This window comes from Urocampus carinirostris, chromosome 10, assembly GCF_059441175.1.
Source record: "Urocampus carinirostris isolate Australia breed hairy pipefish chromosome 10, RoL_Ucar_1.0, whole genome shotgun sequence".
Lineage (NCBI taxonomy): Eukaryota > Metazoa > Chordata > Actinopteri > Syngnathiformes > Syngnathidae > Urocampus > Urocampus carinirostris.
Window position 1 is genome coordinate 8,647,912 of NC_142358.1, and position 24,795 is coordinate 8,672,706.

At 37.8% G+C, this 24,795-nt stretch overlaps 1 protein-coding gene across 1 annotated transcript in view; it reads right to left on the reverse strand.

Annotated features, from left to right (window-relative positions):
* The window catches only part of plch1 (phospholipase C, eta 1), a 102,878-nt gene that overhangs the window by 10,474 nt on the left and 67,609 nt on the right, over window positions 1-24,795 (reverse strand). The window contains exons 10-22 of the mRNA XM_088344948.1: window positions 23,417-23,524; window positions 20,048-20,206; window positions 17,722-17,784; window positions 16,116-16,210; window positions 12,665-12,762; window positions 12,410-12,589; window positions 10,987-11,094; window positions 6,957-7,081; window positions 6,744-6,828; window positions 4,919-5,065; window positions 4,645-4,724; window positions 4,479-4,538; window positions 2,627-3,011 (exon numbers count right to left, since the gene is read on the reverse strand). Of these exons, the coding sequence (XP_088201074.1) occupies window positions 2,627-3,011; window positions 4,479-4,538; window positions 4,645-4,724; window positions 4,919-5,065; window positions 6,744-6,828; window positions 6,957-7,081; window positions 10,987-11,094; window positions 12,410-12,589; window positions 12,665-12,762; window positions 16,116-16,210; window positions 17,722-17,784; window positions 20,048-20,206; window positions 23,417-23,524 (1,693 nt within the window). The remainder of the gene's footprint in view (window positions 1-2,626; window positions 3,012-4,478; window positions 4,539-4,644; window positions 4,725-4,918; window positions 5,066-6,743; window positions 6,829-6,956; window positions 7,082-10,986; window positions 11,095-12,409; window positions 12,590-12,664; window positions 12,763-16,115; window positions 16,211-17,721; window positions 17,785-20,047; window positions 20,207-23,416; window positions 23,525-24,795) is intronic.

A 24,795-nucleotide genomic window follows, 5' to 3' on the forward strand; every position in this document is an offset into this window, starting at 1 on the left:
TTGAATATGAAATACATTGAGATATGAATAAAAATATCTCAAATTTATAACTATTGGAGTGATTTATCTCTGGTAACTGACACGTTCACACAGTTAAATGTAAAATTACAACCAGAAAAGTAACTGGACTTTTATTAATTCGTCATCCCACAGAATCGATCCAAACGTATCATTCCAATTTCAAACCGAACTGTCTTTGAATCATTTTGCACCCTGTGCTTTGAAAACCTTATCAAATTGTTTTTTGTTAAGAAATATTTTCACCCTAATTTTTCATTTTCATTTATCTTTTTTTAAGACACATTGATAAGAGTTTTTTTCTAAATAATTATCAATAGAAATGCTTGTTCAATAACCCCACAGGTTGTTTACTGATTTATGCTTATTTCTAGGAATGTTCGATACCACATTGTTTCAGAGCATTGACACTTAAATATTACCAACTCATTAAGAATGATGCCACACCGATATGATTAATTCATAAAAGAGAATCCCACCCCCCAATCATTCCATAATATTATATTTACGATAATGGTAATTTACAATTTAATTTCGTTTTAGGTGCCTTATTGTTAAACCACCACTAAATGCCAGCTGATACTGGCATCAGAAAACTTTGCAAGCACTGACACTGTAAAAGGCTGGTATCCACACTTGATCCCAACTTATTTCAAATATTTTGATGTAACTGAAAATAAATATCAAAAGTAAACATTGACTCTAGCTACCAGTTTGCAGCCACCTTGATGTGAAAAAAATCAATCATGGCCCATAAAAAAAATAATTCCCGTCTATCTCTACTGAATTAACCATTTATTTTACTTCAGGTTCCTGATCGTTAAATCGACACCAAAAGGCACCTGATACTGGTATCGGCATACTTCATAAGTAGTTATCCTGCAAAAAAGGCTGGTATCGGCACCTGATACTTGATATCAGTATTTACCTATCCCTTTTTATTTCCAATATTTTAAAAGTTACTGAAAATAAATATCAAAAGTAAATAATGACTCCGGCTACCAGGTAGCAGCCGCCTTAATCTTAAAAACTCGGCCCAGAAAAAAACGAAACTAGTCTATTTTTACAGCATCTTATTACAAACAAAACCTTAAATGTTATCTATTACAATGGTTTGTTTGGTTTAATCGTAAATCAAAAGGATTACAAACTTCAATTTTGATTATTAAAATAAAATATACATAAAAAAAAAAAAAATCAAATGTATATATTAAAAATATACATACCGTATTTACTTGAGTGTAACGCACATTTTTTGGGGAAAATCACAAGGTTTACCTTAGTATATTACCGTATTTGTGCGATGATAGATCAGTCGAAAAAAATCGCTCAATGCTAATCATCATATGCAAAGGAATTGAACCCTAGACCACAATTGATAACAGATGACATAAGAAAACACATTTGATTTAATATCATTATCACACAGTTTTCATTCACGGTACCAGAGATGGGGCAAAGATGAATGTTAAAGAATGGAGAAACAAAAAGTCGTCCTGAAAGTTTTAAATAAATGCAACTCTTTTTTTAGGGACATGAAATAAATAAATTTATAACTGCAACCGATGATTAAAAGCATTGGCAACAAAAAATTTAACAGATGCGCTGTGTAAAACGCAGAGCGAGTTGCCAAACATAACAGAGCAAGGTGGAGTGCGAACTAAAGCGCTATTTCCAAAGAGTTTGGTCAATTCAACTCATTAAACATGACGGACACGGCGAAAACAGTTCGACCGAAGTCCGCATAAGTGTGGGAGCACTCCACACTTCACAAAAGAAATACTACCAAGCTTTGCAAAAGTGATGGTGAGGCAACAATCAAAACCAAAACATGGCGTCACCGACGAGGATGAAGGGAGGTCAGTAACTGGGTGGGCTACTACGTTATTTGTTTTTATTCGTTTTTTATTTGCATTTTTATGTGTGGAATTGTAACGTTCATCTCAGGTTGCTCGCTGATGTTAGCGGTTGCTTGTTCGCGGATTAAAGACTTTGTGTGTGTATGTGTGTGTGTAAGATACTTATTTCAGTTTAATCGTCTTAAGCAGGGTTTAATTGTGCCTCATCAACAAAAAAAATTCCACTTTCACACAATGGTGGTAAGATTGAGCATCAAGTTTTGATTTTAATTAATGACTGCGTGTGTGTGTAACTTTTTACTCCAGTTAATTGAAGAATTGAAGTTTATTTCAGCACAGCCAAAAACAAAACAAAAAAACACTATCAACCACTAATTAAGAAAACGGAAAAATAAATGATTTGCACCAAACACACACAAAAAACCCTGAACAATACATACATTCATCGATTTATCGAAAAAAATCATCAGACGAATCAATTATTAGTTGCAGCCCTAAATACATTGGAAATTTTATATATGTATTGTGTTCATTAACGTTGTCAATAAACAATTTCAATGACATATGCTCGTATTCAACATGCTTCAACACTCACAATGCTGAGTTTGAGCTGACAAATAGTGAAACAGAATTTAATACTGATTTTTAATAAAATAAATTAGGGGTGCCTGTTATACCTACAATTGTATTTACACAAATAAATACGGTTTATATTTATTTGCATGATAAAGAAAATAGTTGTTACTCACCAATGATCGCATTGGCACCCGCATCTTGCTCCTTATCTCCTGAGCACAGATGCAGCTGTCCCTGCAACAGTCGGTCCAAAGGCATGGAAATGGGTCTATGAGTGAGGGGGGGCCTGGCCAGGGGCCTTTTCTCCGCCCCAGGCTCCTTCCCAGACCCGCCATCCCCAAGCGCCTCTATTACGGCCCCGTTCCTGTGCTCCGACACGGAGGCTGCCGATTCAGACAGCGCCATCTTAGTTTTCTTGCGGCCCTTAGCGGGCGCGCTAGCGGTGCGGCGGAGGAGGTGCTCGCTGATAGAGCGCTTGCGGAGGCCGGCCGAGGTCGTGCCCACCGAGGACTTGGATGAGCGGTTGAACAAGCCACGGATGCCACGGAGCTGATTTCCCTAAAACACAAAAGCCGTCAGCGCAGGGGAATGGGAATTGGTCTCTTTAGACCAATACTCATAACAAATACTGCTACTACTGAGCAGTTCATATTACACACACACACATATTATATATATATATATATATATATATATAATACATATATATATATATATATATATAATACATATATATAATACATATATAATACATATATATAATACATATATATATATATATATATATATAATACATATATATAATACATATATATAATACATATATATATATATATATATATATATAATACATATATATATAATACATATATATATATATATATATATATATATATATATATAATACATATATATATAATACATATATATATTCTTTTTTTGCAGCAGCAGTCCACTCGAAGACAGGATTTGTTGTTGAGAAATGAATTTGTTGGTAAATCTCTACACACATCTCGTGCGTGGACAAATAATGTGGAAAAAACATGGACACATTGATGCAGTTAATACCAATAAATAAAGAGAAAGACAGAGAAAGACAAAAACTGAGAAAGAAAGCAGACGAGACAGAGCGTGAGGGAGAGAGAGAGAAAAACAGAGAAAGGGAAGAGACAGGGGGGAAAGGATTGGGGAAAGTTGGAAATGGAGGAGATGGGGTGGGAGAGCGTGAGAATGTGAGGAGGGAGTGAAAGTCAGATAATGAGCGAGACGAACAGAGAGAGAGAGACTGAAGATAGAGAGGAGGAAGAAAGAAGGGATGGTTGGAGATGGAGGGAGATAGGGGTGAAAGAGCTCCAGAGAACTAGAGATGGGGCATAGAGAAAGGAAAAAAGAGACAGAGAGGGAGAGAGAGGGAATAGAAAGAGGAGTGAGATAGAGAAAAAAAAATAGAAAGGGTAAGGGTTAAGATAGAAGGAGTTGGCAGTAAGCGAGAAAGAGAGGGGGTTTGAAGATAGACGATTTTGAGGGCGAGTGAATGAGAGAGAGGGAGGCACAGTAAAAGAGAGAGCGAGAGAGGGAGGGAAAGGGACAAAGAGAGGGAAGAAAGAGTGGTGTAATAGAGAAAAGGGGAGAAGTGGAAATGGAAGGAGTTGGGGGAGATAGAGCAAGACAGAGAACACCAGGGAGGGATGGAGAAAGACAAAAAGAGGAGAGAGGAGAGGAGAGGAGGCGGGGAGATTTGGACGTTGAGGGAGTTCAGGTGAGAGAACGATAGAGCACATAGAGGGGCACAGAGCAAGACAGAGAACACCAAGAAAGAAACAGAGAGGTGGAAAGGGGTTAGCGTGAGTGAGAGCGAGACAGAAAGACAAGGTACCTGGCAAATAGATTGAGATATGAAAATGCTTCTATAGCTATTAAAATAAGTAAACACACAAGCAGCATTTGCTGTGGTTTTTATTCATGCATTTGGTGTCAGTTCATGCAGCAACAGCACCACAACAAAGCTTGAATCACTGCCGATACCTTGCTGGATCCTAGAAAGTGCATTATGGTAAAGCTGGGATTCAGGACTAGAGGACTCCACTAGAAAGACAAAAGGATGGGCAGAAAAGCGGATAAGAGGCGGCCGGTGGGGAAAAGAAAATTTCTACGGACCCTCCTCAAAAAACTCTTCCCCTCTTTGACTCACTTTGCCATAGACGTCGTGCACTGACACGTGCACAAAAATGGAAGCCTCGGTCAGGCCCTCCAGGTAAACGTGTCTGTAACCTGGTGGGAGATGGTTTTTAGTGTAAAAAAAGCATGCGTCAAATCACACTTGACACAACAACAAAAGCCGCCGCCGCCGGGTCACTGTCAAACGTGACAGGGCGTCAAAGCCGAGTTGTCTAATTGTGTTGCGGATTAGCACCGCGATGAGCCCGGCAGCGGCGAGAAGATGTGTTCAAGGACCGGGCATCTACCAGGCATGAGGCTACTAAAAGCAACTGTCCGCTGGCCAATGAAGTCTCGTCCGATGGGGTCGTGGTCCCACACCAGAAAGCGAACCAGGGCCACTTCAGCCATGTGCAACGTGAAGGACAGAGTCTCCTCCCAGACCGGGTTGAAACCTCCACACAAACACAATGATAAAGTTATTTTCCGGACTATAAGTCCCAGTTTTTTTTTCATAATTTGGCCAGGGGTGCGACTTATACTATGGTGAGACTTATCTGTGATATTAACACATTATTATGGGGTATATCTGTTCATGTTATTTTAAAACAACACCGCAAGAGGGCGCTCTGGGCCCGTGCTGATCATTTCAACCTTGCCGTATTGTGCCGAAATATGCCCAAGCCTCAAACTGAATATTTATGCATTTTTTGGCTAGTGCGACTTATACTCCGGAATAACTTATATTCCGGGAAAAACACGGTATAAAAAATATACATATATACATATGCGAGTTCGATACTATAACGACAGTATAATCAAACAGGTCGGTATTTAACTGACTGGGATAAGGCGAACTTGGCTACGCTAGTCCTATCGGGAAACATAATCAGATCGAACATACGACAACATTTGTTGTGATTTAGTGAGTTTTATTGCCTTTTTGCCTTTAAAAATGGGACCCATAAAGTTAGTGATAAGGGGAAGGAAAAAAATCATAAGAGTGAGCACAACGATCGAGTTGAAGGAGGAAATGATTGCCTAATACAAGAATGGCGTACCAATGCCGTTGATAGGTTTATTCTGCCTGCTTAGAATAAGGATTGTATTGTATTTTCCTGACTATAAACATTGGAAATGCATAGTTACAACGAAATGATACTGCATACCGTAACTGTTCTGCCTATGAGAAACATAGACTGGTCTTCGAGAGCCCTCTTGTTATTAACATGTTAATTGTTGGTAACATTGTTTTTGGTGGTGAAACCAGATGTCATAATGTTAATTTATGTATTATGAATTGAATAATTTTAATCTAAAGATATTCATTTATTTTTGGGCAAACCTACCTCTTACTGTAGTGTACATAAAAAAATTATCACAAGAGACTATTTTTTTTGGGGTGTGGTTTATAATATGGCAGGCCTTCTACTGTGTAAAAAACGGTAGTTTTGTATTAACTCTACCTGCATAAGAAATTTTGCAGGATGTTGTTATTTTTACTATTAGTAGTCCCTGCTGTTCGTTATTTTGACTATTATGACCTGTTTAAATAATTGATACTATTGGCCAATGATTGCTGTTCTTTGATACCCACACCCTTTATGCCTGATTTGATTTTTGTGACCTAGGAGATTTAATAAAAAAAGAGCTCAGGGAAAGACACTTAAAACAGGTTGCAATTTTTGCATCTTGAGGGTATTTGTTCAGTCCTCTCCCGTTCTCCTTTGCAAGTTCAAATACATTTATATTTTCTCTCCTTATTTTGAGTGTCAACTAAATCATACATTTATAAGTCGGCCATGAATTTCTGGTACAGTAAATGCTTTCAAATTGCTTTATATTTTTATCTTTACTAAAGTACATATTTATATCTATACATTTACATAATTATTGTTGTTTATGTAGACATTTCATTTCTATTTTAGGCATTTTGGAATGCATAAAGACATATAAAAATAAATACCGTTACTTCATATGAGAAAAAAGTGGTTTTAGTAAGCAAGGCTATTGCACTCATTATTTACATCTCAAAACCTTTAATTTGTGCTGTACTGCCACCTGCTGTAACTGATTGTACTTAGCATCTATATTTCCGGAAAAATAATTTCAGCAGATTCTTTTTTTTTTTACCGTTGTCATCAACGACACGCGTTTGTTCCTTGCAGCAGTCCACAGGCAGACCGATAATCTCTATTTCCACAAATGGGTCAATAATCTGAAAAAAAGTTATGATACAAATCAATGACCTCAAGTGCTTATTTGAAAGTTCTGCAACAAAAAATCGATATATCCAGTATATACAATAAACATGGATGTATTATTTTCTGTAAATATTCTTAGTACTTCTCCACGGTCCCCAAGCATTGAATCGGGCGGCTTGGGCAAATGCTGTCCGCTGATGACCTTAAGAACGAGTTGCTTCTTGGGGCAGGCAGGAAGCGGATCCTCGCTAAATGGGTTGAAGGTGCCTGCCGGAAAAAGCCAAACGTTAAAGCTGCAGCCAAACGTTAAAGCTGCCATGTAAATACCCTCACTCAAACAGTCATTGAAGGTTAACATAACTTCTATAAAAAGCCCCACAGTTTCCATCTCTAGCCAATCATGTTATCCACTTGGCTGCAGGCTACGGTTCACCGCGACCAACTATTGTTATTACTAGATATTCAGTCTTTTACTAGCCTTTTAAGTAGCTTACCTTGCTAGCCGCTATATTTGGCCATTTACACCAGCTTAGACCAACTCCAGTTATTCACACACTTCTGCCGCTCCAGAGTGTATCCAGCACACTATCTTTTATTGTTGCTAGTGGGGATTCAAACCAGCTTTTATGTCTTAAAATTCATCCTAGCACTCGCAAGAAAATATGGAAGTAGACTTCTTCTTACGAATTAACTTCCATAGTATGTCTATAAGAGATCGATCGATCGATCGATCTCTTATAGATCGATATGCAGATGAGTGGATACGATTTATACAGACAGTTAAGTGCAGCACTAGAATAAGGGACATAGCAATTGTGTAGTGGATGATCTGAGTCCCTGGTAATTGTTCTAGCCATACGTATAATGGCTTTGTTGTTGAGGTGTGAGAGGTCCGCGATGGGCAGATTAATGATTTTTGAGACTGTACGGGTGACCTAAGTGAATTTGTTTCTGAAGAAGTTTTAGGCGTAGTGCCATAAAATGAAATGGAAAGATTGAGACGAAATCCACCAATTCACACCAGGCTAGATTAGCAAGATAAACAGCATTGGTATGTATAAATCAACTCCAGTGAAAAGTAACCCAGCAAAAATGTTTTTACAGAATATTAGGTAAGCAAAATATTACTGTCTAATCCAACCATCATTTCTTCGTCGATTCTGCGAGTCCACCGACACCTGAAGCCCAACGCACACAACCGGCATCTCGTGACGATCTCTACAAAGGCTACAGCTAAGTCAAATGATTCAAAGCTAAAATTCGGTCTTTTGAATGTTAGATCGCTCGCTCCTAAAGCTTTACTTGTAGATAATATTATTCGCGATTATAAACTTAACTGTATTGGTCTTTGTGAAACGTGGTTACGCCCGGATGAGTATTTAGCTCTAAATTATGCTTCTCCCCCAGATTACGAGAGTAGCCATATAGCACGCACGTTGAAAAAGGGTGGCGGTGTCGCGCTCATTTCTGAAAAAAAAAACGCTCAAATTTACTCCTCGTACCTCTAATAATCACAAGTCGTTCGAGGCTCTTGTTATGAGGTCCTCTCCATTGTCAATCTATGTGATAACTATCTATCGCGCACCAGGACCATACACAACTTTCTTAGACGAATTTGCTGAACTTTTGTCTGAACTAGTAACCTATGCAGACAAAATTATAATCATGGGGGACTTTAACATTCATATGAACTCCCCACTCAGTTCACTCACTGTTGCGTTTCAGTCTATAATTGATGCTTTTGGTTTTAATCAACTGGTTGATTTGCCAACCCATAAAGATGGAAACACGCTCGACTTGGTTCTGACTCGAGGAGTTTCAACCTCAAACATGGCGGTGCTATTGTGTACTACAGTTATCTCGGATCATTATTTAGTTACATTTGAGGTGCTAGCTAAATGTAGTACCAAAAAAACTGAAGGATTCACCGGACGCAATATAAGCATGGGCACAGTTTCTGAGCTCTCCGATATTCTTCCAGGAGCAGTTGCGTCCTTTCCTTCCTACATAGGCTCCATCGAACCACTCCTAAATGAATTTAACGCTACCCTGGCCAATGCCCTGGATTAAGCAGCGCCCATCCGGCATAAATCACGACCTAAAAGACGCACACCTTGGTTTAATGATGAAACTAGATCCCTTAAACGAGAATGCAGGAAATCTGAAAGAAAATGGCGCGCTACCAAGCTTGAAGTTTTCCATCAAATCTGGTGTGATAGTTTGTTGAAGTATAAAGCGGCCCTGGCCTCTGCAAAATAAGCCTACCTTTCGAAAGTGATTGCGTCACAAAAGAACAATCCCAAGGTCCTTTTCGACACTGTAGCATCGCTAACAAGGCAACAGACTATCCCAGATAGCTCCACCCATTCTGCCCACGACATAATGGTCTTCTTTACTAAGAAGATCCAAAGCATACAGGAAGAAATTGCTAAAGACAGTATTAATTCAACACATACTAAAGCACTCAAATCTCTAGATGCACGACATGGTGGCTGTCTAGGTATTTTGTCCCGTTTTAGTGAACTGTCACTCGATAATCTTAAACAGATGGTGAATACGGCCAAACCGACGACTTGCCAGTTCGACCCACTTCCAGGTTCACTTATTAAAGGTCTCTTTTGGCGTTCTTGCAGTTCTAAATATTTTAAACATATCACTCTCCTCAGGTGTAGTTCCAGCTGCTTTTAAGTCCGCCGTCATTAAACCCACACTGAAACGACCCAACCTAGATCCAGGAAACTTATGTAATTATAGACCTGTGTCAAACCTACCGTTTCTTTCTAAAATACTTGAAAAAGTAGTGGCACAGCAGCTGAATGATTTCATGTCCGAGAACAATCTCTTTGAATCAATGCAATCAGGATTCAGGGCTAACCACTCTACTGAGACAGCTCTGATTAAGGTAACCAATGATCTCCTACGGGCAATGGACTCGGGCGCATCATCACTTTTGCTGCTGCTGGACCTTAGTGCTGCATTTGACACAGTGGACCATATTATCTTGCTAGAACGGTTGGAAAAATGGATTGGTCTCTCAGGAAGCGTCCTATTATGGTTCAGATCCTACCTCTCAGATAGGACACACTGCGTTAAATATGGCGAATTGACATCTGAGCCATTTAGTGTTACTTGTGGTGTTCCGCAGGGTTCAGTGCTTGGCCCCCTTCTCTTCAGCATTTATATGCTTCCACTAGGTGATATTATTCGCAAGTATAATATCAGTTTCCATTGCTATGCAGATGACACTTAACTCTATCTCCCGATGGAGGAATCTGCCACACTAAACTGTGGAACTTTGGAGGCCTGCCTCACTGAGATAAAAGAGTGGATGTCACTTAATTTCCTGCGTCTTAACCCCGAAAAGACTGAAATGTTAGTTATTGGTCCATCTAAGTCCCGTGACTTATTCTCTAAAACCGCAGTGAACTTGGACAATTGCCACATCACACAGAGTGACTCACTTAAAAATTTGGGTGTCATTTTCGACCCTGATCTGTCCTTTCAAACACATGTGAAGAAAATTACTAGAACCGCTTTCTTCCATCTCCGTAACATTGCTAAAATTCGTCCTATACTTTCTCAGTCGGATGCGGAAATCATAATTCATGCGTTTGTTACCTCCCGTCTCGACTACTGTAATGCACTACTTTCCGGTCTTCCGATGACCAGACTCAAGAGTCTTCAGCTGGTACAAAATGCTGCAGCGAGGCTTTTAACAAGGACAAAAAAGTACGATCACATCACCCTAATTTTGGCTAACCTGCATTGGCTCCCTGTTAGCCTAAGATGCGATTTTAAGGTTCTCCTACTACTATACAAAATCATACATGGACTTTCCCCCTCATATCTTTCAGATCTGATCTCTCCCTATGTCCCGGCCCGAAGCCTTCGTTCCGAGAGCGCCGGTCTCCTGTTGATCCCAAGAGCCAAGAAGTGTTCCGCTGGTTCGAGAGCGTTCTCCATCTGGGCACCAGTGTTGTGGAATGCTCTTCCCCCTGAGATCCGATCTGCAACCTCGGTGGAAATGTTTAAATCTAGGCTTAAAACTCACTTCTACTCTATAGCATACGAGTAACCTAAACTTCTTATATGTAATAACTTTGAAGCCCTTAGAGACTAATTGTGATTAAGGGCTATACAAATAAAAATGACTTGACTTGACTCAGTTTTACCTTTGCACATGGGCGGGGGCTTGAGGACGTATCCACTGCCACCGTTCACCATGAACTTGGCCCTGTTGAGTTGCATCATTCGGCCTTCAGTCTGGTAGTTGAGTGCAACTAAAAGGAAAACATACAAACAGGTCCAAGTGATTAATTAAAGTGTTGACTTGAGCACCTTTAGCCGCCAGTATTAGCGCTCAAGTTACTGAAGAACTATAGGTCACTAAAGCTAAAGGCCACATTAGCAATGTTAATTGCTAGCATTAGCAACTACAGCGCAATTGCTGTATGTATATATATATATATATATATATATATATATATATATATATATTTATATATATATATACTGTATATACAGTAATCCCTCAGTTATCGCGGTTAATGGGGACCAAAACCACCCGCGAAAAGTGAAAATCCGCGAAGTAGCGACGCCCCTTCAAAAATGCTTAAATTATTATTATTTTTTTTTATTATTATTATTATTTTTCAGACCCAGTTAATGGGGACCAAAACAACCCACGAAAAGTGAAAATCGGCGAAGTAGCGACGCCCCTTCAAAAATGCTTAAAAAAAAAAATTTAAAAAAAAGAGACCAAAACAACAATGGTGGATCTGCCTCACGAAAAGGACTATCTGAACAGTTTGGAGTGCGGTAAATCTTTGTTAAAAAATGATAATGACAATTTCGTGTCAAAAAGTTGCGTCCCGGGGACGCACGTTGATTTGACCGATGCGTCCCCAGCAAAAATAATGCGTCTAGGACGCAGGGACGCAGGCAAAAGAGAACAATGTTAATCATTTAGTTTTTATAACATATATTTAACGTGACCACCAAGGAAATTGTTATGGTGATGTTTGTAAAGTTTAACAAAACAAAAAAACAAAAACAACAACAAAAATCGAAAATACTTTATTTTCTGTCCTCTACTCGGAAAAGGGTGCACACAATACCAAATCTAACTCACAGCAATGTCCGGATATTTTTCTACATTACGAAAAAAATGTTCGTATCTACCGTTTTCCACAAGTCGAATGGTCTTAAGTCGGGGAGCATCTGTACAGTATTCTCCATTTTCTTTTTTATTCTAAATTGCCTTTCAAGATGACAGGTACATTTTTGGTGTTGGATTTTATCAAATACATTTTCCCCAAATATGCGACTTATTCTGTAAGTGTTACTTTTACATTTTCTTTCTTTCTTAATGGTAAATGTCTTGCATTTATATGGAGCTTTTCAAGTCAATGAAGACCTCCCATTAATCATGACTCATATTCTATAAAATACAATATTCTATAATCGAATAACTTGGAAAAAACATCTTAAAGAACTACATTTGTATCAACCCGATTATCGATATCTCCAAAATATATTTTCAGCGTCACAAATCGATTTTGTTGTCAGCCATCAGACAAGCAAAGACGGGTCTACCCAGCTGACAGCCGACGTTCCAGTAGAACTGCGGGTTGAAATTGGACGAGTCGATACGATATGCCGAGGGATAAATCCGCGACAGTTGCCTCTGATTGAAAGTCAGAAAGTGTTCGGCTCGATGATTGACCAGCGACTGAGCTCGAGTCTCGCTGAACGACAACACGTCGCCCGGCGTGCCTGCAAACAAAAAACGTGTTGGTGTAATGGGATTCGAAAATGCCGCGGCGCTACCATTGTTTCCTTTATCTGCACCTTCGTTGAGACACTCCTGCGAGGCCACCGAGTTGGTGAAAACAACCAAGTTTGATAAATCTCGACTCAGTTTCATCGTCTTCCTTTTTCTCCCTCCCCTATAAGAAAAAAACAGAACTGTTGAAGCATCATGGACAATTTGTTTATTTCATAAAAAAAAAAAAGAAATCCTTCTGTAGAGTTGAAGTGTTTACTATTCTAAAAAGTATCATAGTAGACTTATATTCAGGTTTCAAGACGATTTAACAAAATAAAAACAAAAAAGACTTAGACCAAAGTCAGAGGCAGAAGAATTAGGAGTATTGAAACCATCAGGAACACATTCAAATTGCACTGTTTTGGGAAATAAAATTCATGTAATAATGCTAAAAATAAAACTATAAAAATACAATATATTTTGAAGCGCCTTTCAGAACACCCACAGTGCATAAAATACAAAATTGTAAGTAGTCTTTCACTAACACGAACATAAATAGATTAACTAAAATACAATTTTTAAAAAATATAAAAAAATCCTGTAGTAAAATAAATAAGTGTTAGAGGTATTGTCAATAAAAAATTCAGATCACTCGAAAATGCAGTGTAAGGCCACCAAATTGACTGTTATATGTAATGAAATATTTATCACATCATGATAACTCTCCCTGCGATTGGCTGGCAACCAGTTCAGGGTGTTCCCTGCCCACTGCCTGGAGATAGCTGGGACGGGCTCCAGCACCCCCGCGACCCTAATGAGGATAAACGGTACGGCTAATGAGATGAGATGATAACTCTTTCATTCTAAGAAAAGTCTTTTTAGTATTATTTCCCCCCCCTCAAAATTTTGTTTGGACAGGAAGGTTTTTTCACTTTAATAGTAACAATAATAATAATAGTTGATGTCTCTCCCAGGATTTAAAATGTTTCTTTAATATATCCTATAAATGCTGCTATTTACTTTTATTGATAGTTCTTTTCTTAATGCTATTCAAGCATTTTACCATAATGACAGTTTTATTCTTCAATAAGTAAAATATTTGTATTAGTAAGAAAATATATATTTTTTAAGATTTGTTAAGCATTTTCATTTTTATAATAAAAATAATAATAATAATAAGGATAGTGACAAAAATGAACAATAAACATAAACAAATCAATAACAATAATATCAATAATAATTTAAAATCCAAATTAAAAATGTTTAATGAATTCTAGTCACTTTTCTTAATCCATTATCCATCCATCCATTATCCACACCGCTTATCCTCAGTAGGGTCGCGGGGATACTGGAGCCCATCCCAGCCATCTTCGGGCAGTGGGCAGGGGACACCCTGAACTGGTTGCCAGCCAGTCGCAGGGCACACAGGGACAGACAATTTGCTCGCTCATTCACACCTAGGGCCAATTTGGACCGGCCAATTAACCTGACATGCATGTTTTTGGAATGTGGGAGGAAACCAGAGTTCCCGGAGGAAACCCAGGCAAGCACGGGGAGAATATGCAAACTCCACACAAGAGGTTTGATCTCACGACCTCAGAACTGTGAAATGAAATGAAAATGAAATGATCTGCATTTATATAGCTTCACATTTCCCAATAGCGGCCGTGCAGCCATGTAAGGCACTATAACCTGCTTATTGGGACATTAGGGGTTCAGTGTCTTACCCAAGGACACTTCGACATGTAACACGAAGGAGCCGGGATTCGAACTGCGATCTCTTGATCCCAAGACGAGCGGTATACCTCCTGAGCCACTGCCGCCCCAAACTGTGCCGCACACTGCGCTGCCCGCCACTTTTCTTAATATTTTTTCAACGTACAATTAAAGCATTTCCATTAGTTGTTTTTTTCATTGATAATAATCGCAATCAGGACCAATAGTATAAGGAATAACAATATGCGTAAAAATACATAATAATGATAATAAAGAATGTAATAATAATAATATTATTTTATTAAACGCATTGTAATTAAAGAGGCAGTGTTTATTATTTAACCACAAGATGTCCCTGTAAGGTGTTGAACAACTGAAAATGAGTACTAAAAGGCAGATAGGGGAATACAAACTCTAGAGATGCAAAGTGATTAAAGTGCACCATTTTACTTCTCATTTTTTGCCTATCCTCTTTGAAGTTTTTGGGTACCCAAACAGCAAAGTGGCAGATAGTTATGTGAGCTCCCTTTTCGACCAACAAGTATTAAAAAATACCATTGTTAATATTAGAGCTAATGTATTTTACCGTATTATTAGAAAAAATATTGTTGTTTTTTTAACAAATATATATTTTTTTTTACAACTTGAGGGAGCTAAATAATACACACTGTCTTTTTAAGTTGTATTATTAACAATATAATTTATTTCATTATTGTTGTTATGTTTTTTTAACAAATCATATCGACATTTCCTGTATTATAAAAAAGAATATTAATTAATTATTTTATAATGTTTTGACATTTTTATTTTTTTACGCCTCTTCAAAAAAATTCTGAATATTTTTCTCTCATTTCAATTTCTTTCCAAACAATAATTCAAATAAAAGTGACCATTTAGTTTAGGTTTATTCATTTCCTACTGTCTGCATGAAGTACATTTTACCACACACAGACACAAACACTGCGGCGGCAAAAAAAAAAAATCAATCCCTAGAGTTTGCAAAGGTGGGCAGATGCTTAATCTAAAGACAGCATGAGGTGTTCTGCATGGTTCACACGTGATGACTGAAAAGCACAGTCAGTGTGGCAAATAAGTATTTAGTCAACCACCATTCCTGCAAGCTCTCCTACTTGAACAGATTAGAGAGACCTATGATTGTCAACATAGATAGACCTAAACTATGAGACAATGATTGTTGGGGGAAAAAACAGAAAATCACAGCGTTTGATTTAAAAAAAAAAATATTTCCATATTAGAGTGGAAAATAAGTATTTGGGCACCTACAAACAAGCCAGATTTTTAGCTGTCAAAAAGGTCCAACTTCCAACAAGGTCTAACCAAGCTTTACTCGTTACCTGTATTATTGGCGCCTGTTTTAACTTCTTATCTGCATAAAAGACATTGTCCACAAGAGAGGTTACACGAACAGCAGTAACACATTGTTTTTCTTTTCTTCATATTTTGTCCGACATGGTTGAGGTTTCCGATGTTAAAAATGACAGTCCTTTTTAATATTGTCAAGTGAGAGAACTTGAATAATTAATGATTGACTAAATACGTATTTGCCCCACTGTACATTAAGACAACACAAGTTCAATTTTAACATGTAACCAGGCAATATGGCAGTTGGGTTGAATTTTGTACACAGTCAATGTTATATTATCTACTATGTATTCTTAGTAATATGGGGTTGCTTATTTCAGTGGGTACATTGGCACAATACAATCATCAATATGAATCCAAGCATTTGGAATTTTAGACAGAAACAAGCAGGAGGGAGCTACACCACCAAAGAAGTCGTGATTTTGCAAAATTCACCTGTTAAACTGCCCCCCGGCGTCCCGTGATGATGTTTCCTGCTCGTCCTCGTCCTTTTCCCCGCTTTGGCAGGTCAGCCGCGATTTGGAGTGCCTCTGTTTAGAATATTACACACCATATAATAGGCGACATATTTTCCTTGTACTTGTGTTGTGTCCTTGTAGGAATTAGGTCCCTGGGGGAATGAATGCCCGGTGAAGTGTGCATTTGTGTGAGCTGAAGAGTCCGGTCGAGAAGAGGGCCAAGCTCGGGTCACCGCAATTACGACACCTTGCCAGCAAATTACTCGAGCCGATGCGTGCACGCACAATTGAGAATGTACAAAGGGAAGGCGAGCAGAATGCAAATGAGCGCTATTCTTAGAACAAAGAAAAAAATAACTCAAACTTGAGCAGGTAAATAAAAAGGCAAGAAATCTGCATCTTTTTCTATACAATACACTGCAATGGTGTGCATATTAGAAATAGCTCAAGATAATGTAATGCAATAGAATAAAATCCAATATTTTTAAATTAAAATCAAATTAATTTAAAAATTTTTTTTTAAATATACTTAAATAAAATACAAATCAAAATAAATGACTAAAAAAAGAAGTAGAAAAAGATGACCAAAGAGAAGAAGACTGAAAAGAAGAATACTAAGAAGAAGAAGAGAACTAGGAGGAAGACTACACTGGAAACTAAGAAGAAGACTAAGAAGAAAAATACTAAGAAGAAAAAAAGTCTTAAAAGAAAATAAGAAAAAAAAAAAAAAAAGACTAGGAAGAAACGAAGAAGACTAAGAAGAAAAAGACTAAGAAGACGGAAGGTGACCAAGAAGAAGAAAAATAAGGAGACTAAGAACAAAAGAAGACTAAAAAGAAGACTCAAAATAAGGCAAAACTAAGGAGTCTTGGGAGAATAAAAAAAAATAAGAAAAAGAATAGGAAGAAGAAAACACAAACAAAAAGGAAGAAGACTAAGAGGAAGAAAATGAAGATTAAAAAGAAGACAACTAAGAAGAAGACTAAAAGGAAAAAAGACTAGAAACAAAAAATACTAAGAGGAAAAGAAGACTAATAAAAATACTGAGGAAAAGACTAAGAAAAAGACGAAGATGAAGAAAACTAAAAAGAATGTGACCAAAAAAGAAAACTATGTAAAGGACTAAAAACAAGAAGAAAACCAAAAGGAATAACAAGACTAAGAAAAATGGAAAAATTAAGAAGAAGAATAAGGAGCGGACTAAGAAGACATAAAAACCTAAAATAGAACACACAGAAATTAAAAAGAAGCGGACTAAGAAAGAGACTAAGAAACAAATAATACTAAATAAGATTAGCAGTCCATCTGCACCATGATGCCAATTGAAACACGTGCAACGCTTTCCCCCACATAACTCAACCTTTAAGAAGCTTTATGTAGAGCAATCGCTCCTTTAAGAAGAGCATCTTCAATCAGTATATACTGTACATCCTGCTCATATGAATAATTTATCCATTGCGTGCATCACACACAATCCTCGCGTGTGTACCCAGTACAGCAGACATCGGCGGATATTATAACGAAATCAGTTCATTAGCTGAACTCCTGTGAGAAACCGAGCTCATAAATCAAAACACACTCACCTTCTGTTTCAGAGTGCTGATGAAAGATCGGCTTTGAGATTTCTTAAGGACCCCTCTGGAGTTCTGCAAAAACAAAATCCATTGTGAGCCTATAAAAAAACTGTTTATTAAAATAAGAAATAAACGAAAATAAGAATTTTGGCCCATTCTCCTTTTCAAACTTTTCTAGCATGAACTGCACACCACAGCATTTCAATTAAATTTGAATCCGGACTTTGACTTGGTCACTCCAGAACCTTAATTTTGTTTCGTATTTGAGCCATTAAAGTTGGACTTGCTGGTGTGTTTCAGATTGTTGTCCGGCTGCATGATCCAAGCGCGCTTGAGTTTTAAGGGTACAAACTGATGGCCGGAAGTTCTCCATTAGGATCTTCTGGTAATTACGAGAAATTTTTAATCTGTCAACCACAACAAGTTGTACTGGTCATGAGGCAGCCCCAGACCACGACACTGCCACCACCATGGTTTACTGCTGGCATCATATTGTTTTTTTCAAAGGCTATGCCATTTTTATGCCAGACCTTCCAAAAAGTTCTATTTTTTAGCTCATCAATCCACAGAATGTTTCACCAAAAGTCTTGAGGATAATCAAAAGGATTTTTGGCAGATGTGAGATGACTCTGTTTTTTTGTGACAGCAGTGGTTTTCGCCTGGGATCGCTCCCATTGTTGCCATTTTTGGCCAGAATCTTTCTTATAGTGGAGTAATGAACCTTAACTGTGGCCAGCGAGCCTGCAGTTCCTTGAATGTTTTTCGAGGTTTCTATGTCACCTCCTGGATGAGCCGTCATTGCACTTGGAGTAATCTTGGTTTGTCGACCACTCTTAGGAAGGTGGTTCACAAGAGCCCTACCACCTTTAAAATGGCTTTGTAACCTTTTTTAGACTGATCGATCACTTATTTTTTTCTTCTTCTGGGATTTCTTTGAATTGTGGCATGTCAATTGTGTTTTTAGCCTACTTCACTTGTCAAACAGATTCAATTTAAGTTATTGCTTGATTCAACACATGTGGTGGCAATCAATTTGGGTGAAGCCTGTAGAATTGAACTTAGCTTTCACAAAACTGTGGTTAGTCACAGTTATATTGCGATTTAACAAAGGGGGATAGGTTTTCCACATAGGGAATGATAGGTTTTCATTTTTTGTGCCTTCATAAATCGAATCAACATTTCAAAACTGCATTCTTAATTTAGTTGCATTGTCTCTGTGTAATACATACCTGTCAACCTGTTCGTTTTTGCCGTTCAAAGTACGTTTATTATGCATTTTAAGACGTGTACGACGTACAAGAAAATCTGTACGGAAAAACGCAAATTTGTCAATTATGGGTACCATCCGGTATACACCGACTATCACGAAACCGCAAATCAATCAAGTCAAACCAGTTTGCCGCGGTAGCCTCTATCTCTGTATCATTTTTTTTCCGTTGCAAACGAAGCGAACGGTTTGATGCTACTGTGCGCATGCGTCTGCCGCTTCGGATTTCATGTGGTAGTTTGTGTAATGAAAAGAAGTCCGTCTGTTTTTAAAGAACTCATTAGAGAGAGCTTTGATGCATTATATTACGAATTATTATGTTGTATAAAGAAGTTAGGAAAAAAGGAAGTATAAAAGGAGAAAATGAAAAAAGACAGGTTTGTGATTAACCCTTTAATCAGTATCTTACCGATAATAATCTAATGGAGAAAATTAATTAATAATTTGAATAAGAAAATGTATAATTCTACTTAATAATATTTGCATGTATTTTTTCCTTCTACAGTGAACGTCCAAGCTACTTCATTTTTGAACTTTTTTTATAATAAACCTCATTCATGTCGAGCAACTCAGTATCTCACAACACAATGGTAATTACAAAATATATGATATAACGAAACACATGTACAATATAACATTCCATCCCACATTCCAAAAACATGCATGTCAGGTTAATTGGCCGGTCCAAATTGGCCCTAGGTGTGAATGAGCGAGCAAATTGTCTGTCCCTGTGTGCCCTGCGACATTAATAAACACGTTTTAAAAAATATGGTGTAAGATTTTTTTGTATTTTGTAAGGGAAAATACGACAGTTTGCAAGGGCATGGAGCCGTGGAGGTTGACAGGTTTGGTAATACTAAAGTTGTTGTGGTGATCTGAAACTTTTGTAAGTGATAAATATGCAAAAAGCACTGAATTCAAGCAGGGGTCAAATACTTTTTCATAGCACTGTATAAATAGCACTAACAAAGTGGGGAAATGAAATATTAAGTAACATCGCTACATACTTTTTTGCAACTTTTGAGCCATTTCAGCAGGCTTTTTGTGGCTTGAAGTTGTGTTATGTACCTGGCGGAGGTTTTTCTGAAGGCCTTGGTGTGTGGCCCTCAAGAGAGCCCGGATACTGAAGCTGTCGGTGTCTTCTTTGTCGCCTATGCGGGCTTCTTTTAAGAGGGAGTCCAGTTTCTTCCTGATGTGAGACTCCACTTGGTGATGGTGGTCGTTGGCCTAACCAGGGTGGAGGGGGAAAATGACAGCATAGAATAGATTGAGGATTTGTCTAAAAATTATTTTGTGGGGATACCCCTTTTGAACAGCAGAGTTTGCTTTTAAACAAAGCATATAATTAGAAGCATGTGTTAGAAAATCAAATTTACACACTTTTCCTTTTTTTGTTGTAAAATAAGAAAATGACAGTTTAAAAAGAAAGACTATCTGATATGGACAAAGGTAGATAACAGACATACATACAGCTATCCTGATTCCATTCACATACTTTTTTTGCAGATCCGAATTATTAGTTTTCTTTAAGGTTTCTTTAGTGGATACTATTTTAAAAATGTGTTGGCAAAACACGTAACTATCAAAGGACAAATGTGCCAAAAAAAACGTATTATTTGAAATCATTATTTTTGTATAGTATATACAACGTACTTCTAACAAAAATGTTTTTTTCATGTTTTGGATTATATATGGTTTTTTAAGGAAGGAAAATATTTTTCTCACATGATAAAATCGTCTCAAATATTATTGCTCATTTTAAATGCGTTTATTAAAGTATTTGTTTTAAAGTATGAAATATATTTAAGATAGTAGCAGTCAAAGTTAGCAAAAAAAAAACATTTTTAAACCAGGACTATGAAATATAATCAGTTTATCATTATCTTATTTTTAAAAAAATCCTAAAATAAATGTAGTCTACAAAAATATTTTTTATCCATAAATGTTTACTCATTTTAATTACGTTTTTCCTGTCTCATGATATTTTATCTACTTCTTGGGGAAAAATGCGACAAAACAAGAATAAGTACTAAGAAAATCTGTCTTATAACGGAGATGGTAGATAATTGTAATAAATCATAGATCAAAGCGGCGCTGCCACGAGCGGCTGCCTTTTCCAGCAGCTGCCCTATTGTTTTATTGTTTGCTCCTATCTTCGGTGTTTTTTCTTCCCGTTTTGACAACTACACTATGGATTACTTCTATCCTATGGACATGGGTTTTAACGCACAAGAAATGCGTGTATTCAAGGAATTTCAACTCCTTGCCCTAAAGAATTCTCGTGCCGGCGTGATGAAGGGGCCTATCGTGGAGGAAAAGCCGGAGCTAGCGAAGCGGCTAGCGGCGTTATAAGTCTTCGGTACCATCCGTAATCATGGTAAATGCGAACTCACGACCAAATAAGACCATCGAGTGCTTTTGGAAAACATCGAAGCGCACAGGGAGCGCAGTTGCTGTGTTTTGCGGAAACGTGGCTCACGTTTAGCATTCCGGACGCTAACGTGTAGCCACCCGGAGCTACCCGGAGCAATCCGGCTTCAATGCCGCTAAACAGAGACACGAAAGCCGGGGGAAATCGGAGAGGAGGCGGACTTGCTAACACGAGGTGGTGTATCCCTGGATTTTCGCAAAGAAAAGTTTTCCATCTGCCGCAGGGATGTCGAATTTTTGGACTGGCGTGACGTCATCCACTTCGCTACAAGCACCCCTCGGGCATCATGTTCATCTGTTAATAAACAACAGGGTAGACTGCTGGAAGTGTGAATTTCCCTACGGGGATGAATAAAGTATCTATCTATCTATCTAAATAATTTCCACCAAGATAAGACAAAAATACCATGTTCTAGAAAAGATAATTGGGCTGTTTTAAGAATAAATGTTCATATTTTACTTGAATAACACGATTAAATGTTTTGCAATTATAAAAATTACAATTATTATTGAAAATATTTTTTGCAGAATAAAAACCAGAAAAATAAAATCATATATAGTACGTATATAACTAATTGTCTTTTTTTTACTCAAAATATTACTTTTTAATATTTTTTTGGTTTTGTTAAGTACTTTATTTTGTTGCGTTGTAACCTCTAAATATACCCTTATGAAAAAAACAAATATTTTTATTTGATTATTTCATATCTTAATGGATTTTCTGTTAAAAAAAAAGTTTAAAACTTAGAACACTAGAAAACCAACACTATTTAGAAGCCGTTTTAATATACGTCCATTGTGTGGTAGAATTTACCTAGTTCACTTGCATTTTTGGGGGGGAAATAATTCAATATATAGAATTTACTGTTTGGTGTGAACTGGACAGGCCCAAGCCTTCATGGGGCCCTAAGAAAAATTATATTAAGGGCCCCCTATTACTTCTAAATTTGCATACCTACTAGGACTCATTCCATGTTCTACTCCAGGGTAGGGCAACTATTTGGAGTCGGGGGCCGCATGGGACATGTTATTTTATTTTAAAAGGATTAGTTTCATCAAATTGGTTTTGGAACGACCACGATTAGAGCAAAGTAGTATATTAGAGACGGGCACTGAAAAAGCTGCGGTCAATCATGGACGATTCATCACATCCACTACACAGCATTATCTCCAAATGGAAGAGCAGCTTCAGCGACAGACAGACTGCTATCACAGTCTTGTTCCACGGACAGACTGAGGAGATCATTTCTTCCTCATACCATGAGTCTCTTTAACTCCACCCGGGGGAGTAAAAGCCCACATTAAACCACACCCCCACATTGCATATTACCCTGTTTTTATTACAATGTGTATTTTATGTAGCACTATTTAAATACTCTGTATCAACACGTTACATTGGGCATTTATGTATCATATTCCTTTTACTTATTATTGTTTTATTTTCTACACAAGGATACTGCTGGCAGCACTATACAGTATTTGATGTTTAGTTTTGTAGTTATTGTGTAGTATTTTTGTTGTATTTCTGTAGAAGCATTTTTGAGTGGACACACAAAGTGCCAATGGGGACATTGTTAGCACCAAAAAAGTTAACCAATCTTGGGGGACCCTAGTCGTTGCGGGGCCCCAAGCAACCGCTTAGCTAGCTTATGCCTTGGGCTGGCCCTGGGTGTGAATCTAGCTAACACCATACAGTGAGTTAATTATCACACATTGGATGCCGCTACCACGAACCTTAAGTCAACAGGAAAAGATGCTCATCTCATCGCAGTTTTAATGAGCTTCCGCTAGTACATTACAAAAAGAAGTAAAAATCCCTCTGTCAGAGGTAAGCTGCTACTGCGGCTTTAAAAAGCGCTCAGCTCATGCAAAGTGGCATCTGCGGCCCAGGCGCCGCCAGCTAGAAATGCCATATTTAGTCACACTGGGGAACCATGTGACAAATGATTGGAAGCGCTGTCCTGCTTTCTGTCATATTAATAAAGAGAATGGATCAGAGTGTCTCACGTTGCTGTGCTTCAGCTTGAAGTCGTCCTCGATTTCGTCGGCACTGTCGTCATCCGACACTTCACCTTCCTCCGCGTCGGCCGACAAATATGCGGGGAGACGTTTGCCCTGCGTGGGGTCAAACAAATAGAAAAAGAAATGTCCAAGACATGTGATTAAACAGTGTCCCCTCGCCGTAATATTGCGCAATCCATTATCCCTGATCGTATGTTGCTGCAGCTGGCAGAGGTCTTACTGCATTTTCCGGACTTTAAGTCTCTCCGGAGTACAAGTCGCCCCAGCCAAAAATGCATACAGACTCCGCCCTACGTACGGACGATTTTTTGTCACTTCAATTGGTTTGTAAGTTGCTTCAGTGTTGTATTTTGTATGAAATGTATGTTTAAGGTGTATATAAGTATGTTTAAGGTTTGTATAAGTAACCTGTATTGTTTTGTACTAAAAATAAACATTTCTTAAAATAATATGCTATATAAAGATAAATAAAGTTAAGTTTAACTTACTTTTGGAAGATGAGCTTCAACAGTTAGGCAACTTCCTCCCCCGTGGGAAAAAGTGGCCGAAAAAAAAGAGATCCAACCATTTTCTCAACAGCATCAAGCTTCCATATTCCACTTTCATTTCAAATCAAACGGCTCACCTTTTCTTTACACCTTTCACCAAACATATTGAATGGATGCAAGGGATATTTAACATAAAAATGTCAAAGTTCTTAGAGCACTGGAGATACAGTATAGAATGTTAACACACAAAATAGGAAGAGGAAGCATTTTTTTTCTTCCAGGTGAATGCTGGGTGACCTCTCACAGCGCCACATGCTGGTAGTGGTGGAAAGAAGCACTACAGTAACGTCTTGTACTCAAAAAAGGTGCACACAATACAAACTCTAACTTACAGCAATTTCCGGATATTTTTCGACATCCTGAAAAAACGTATCAGTCGTTTTTCGTAAGTTGAATGGTCGTAAGTAAGGGAGCCTCTGTATTTAAGAAGGTAGAAACATGTATAAGTGGCAGTATAAATCCCATTTTTGGGGGAGATTTCTTTGATAATATCAATCACCAAAAACATACATGTCATCTTAAAAGGCAATTTAAATGAATAGAGAGCACGGTATAATAACGTTACACGTACGTGCATATCTTAGACAAGCTTGTCAGTAAAGACTTAAAATATTAATACTTATTCAGATAACTCTAGCATAAAGAACATGCTTGCTAAAATATTATCTTTACTCCAAGTCATTAAATCTAATCAAATCTTCATCTATGGTGTCATAAGTAAACAACTCCTGGATATAGATGATGCGCCGAATTTCTCTTTCCGCTTTCACGTTGCTGTCAAGGTTGAAATTGTTAACACAGGCCTAGAGCGCCCTC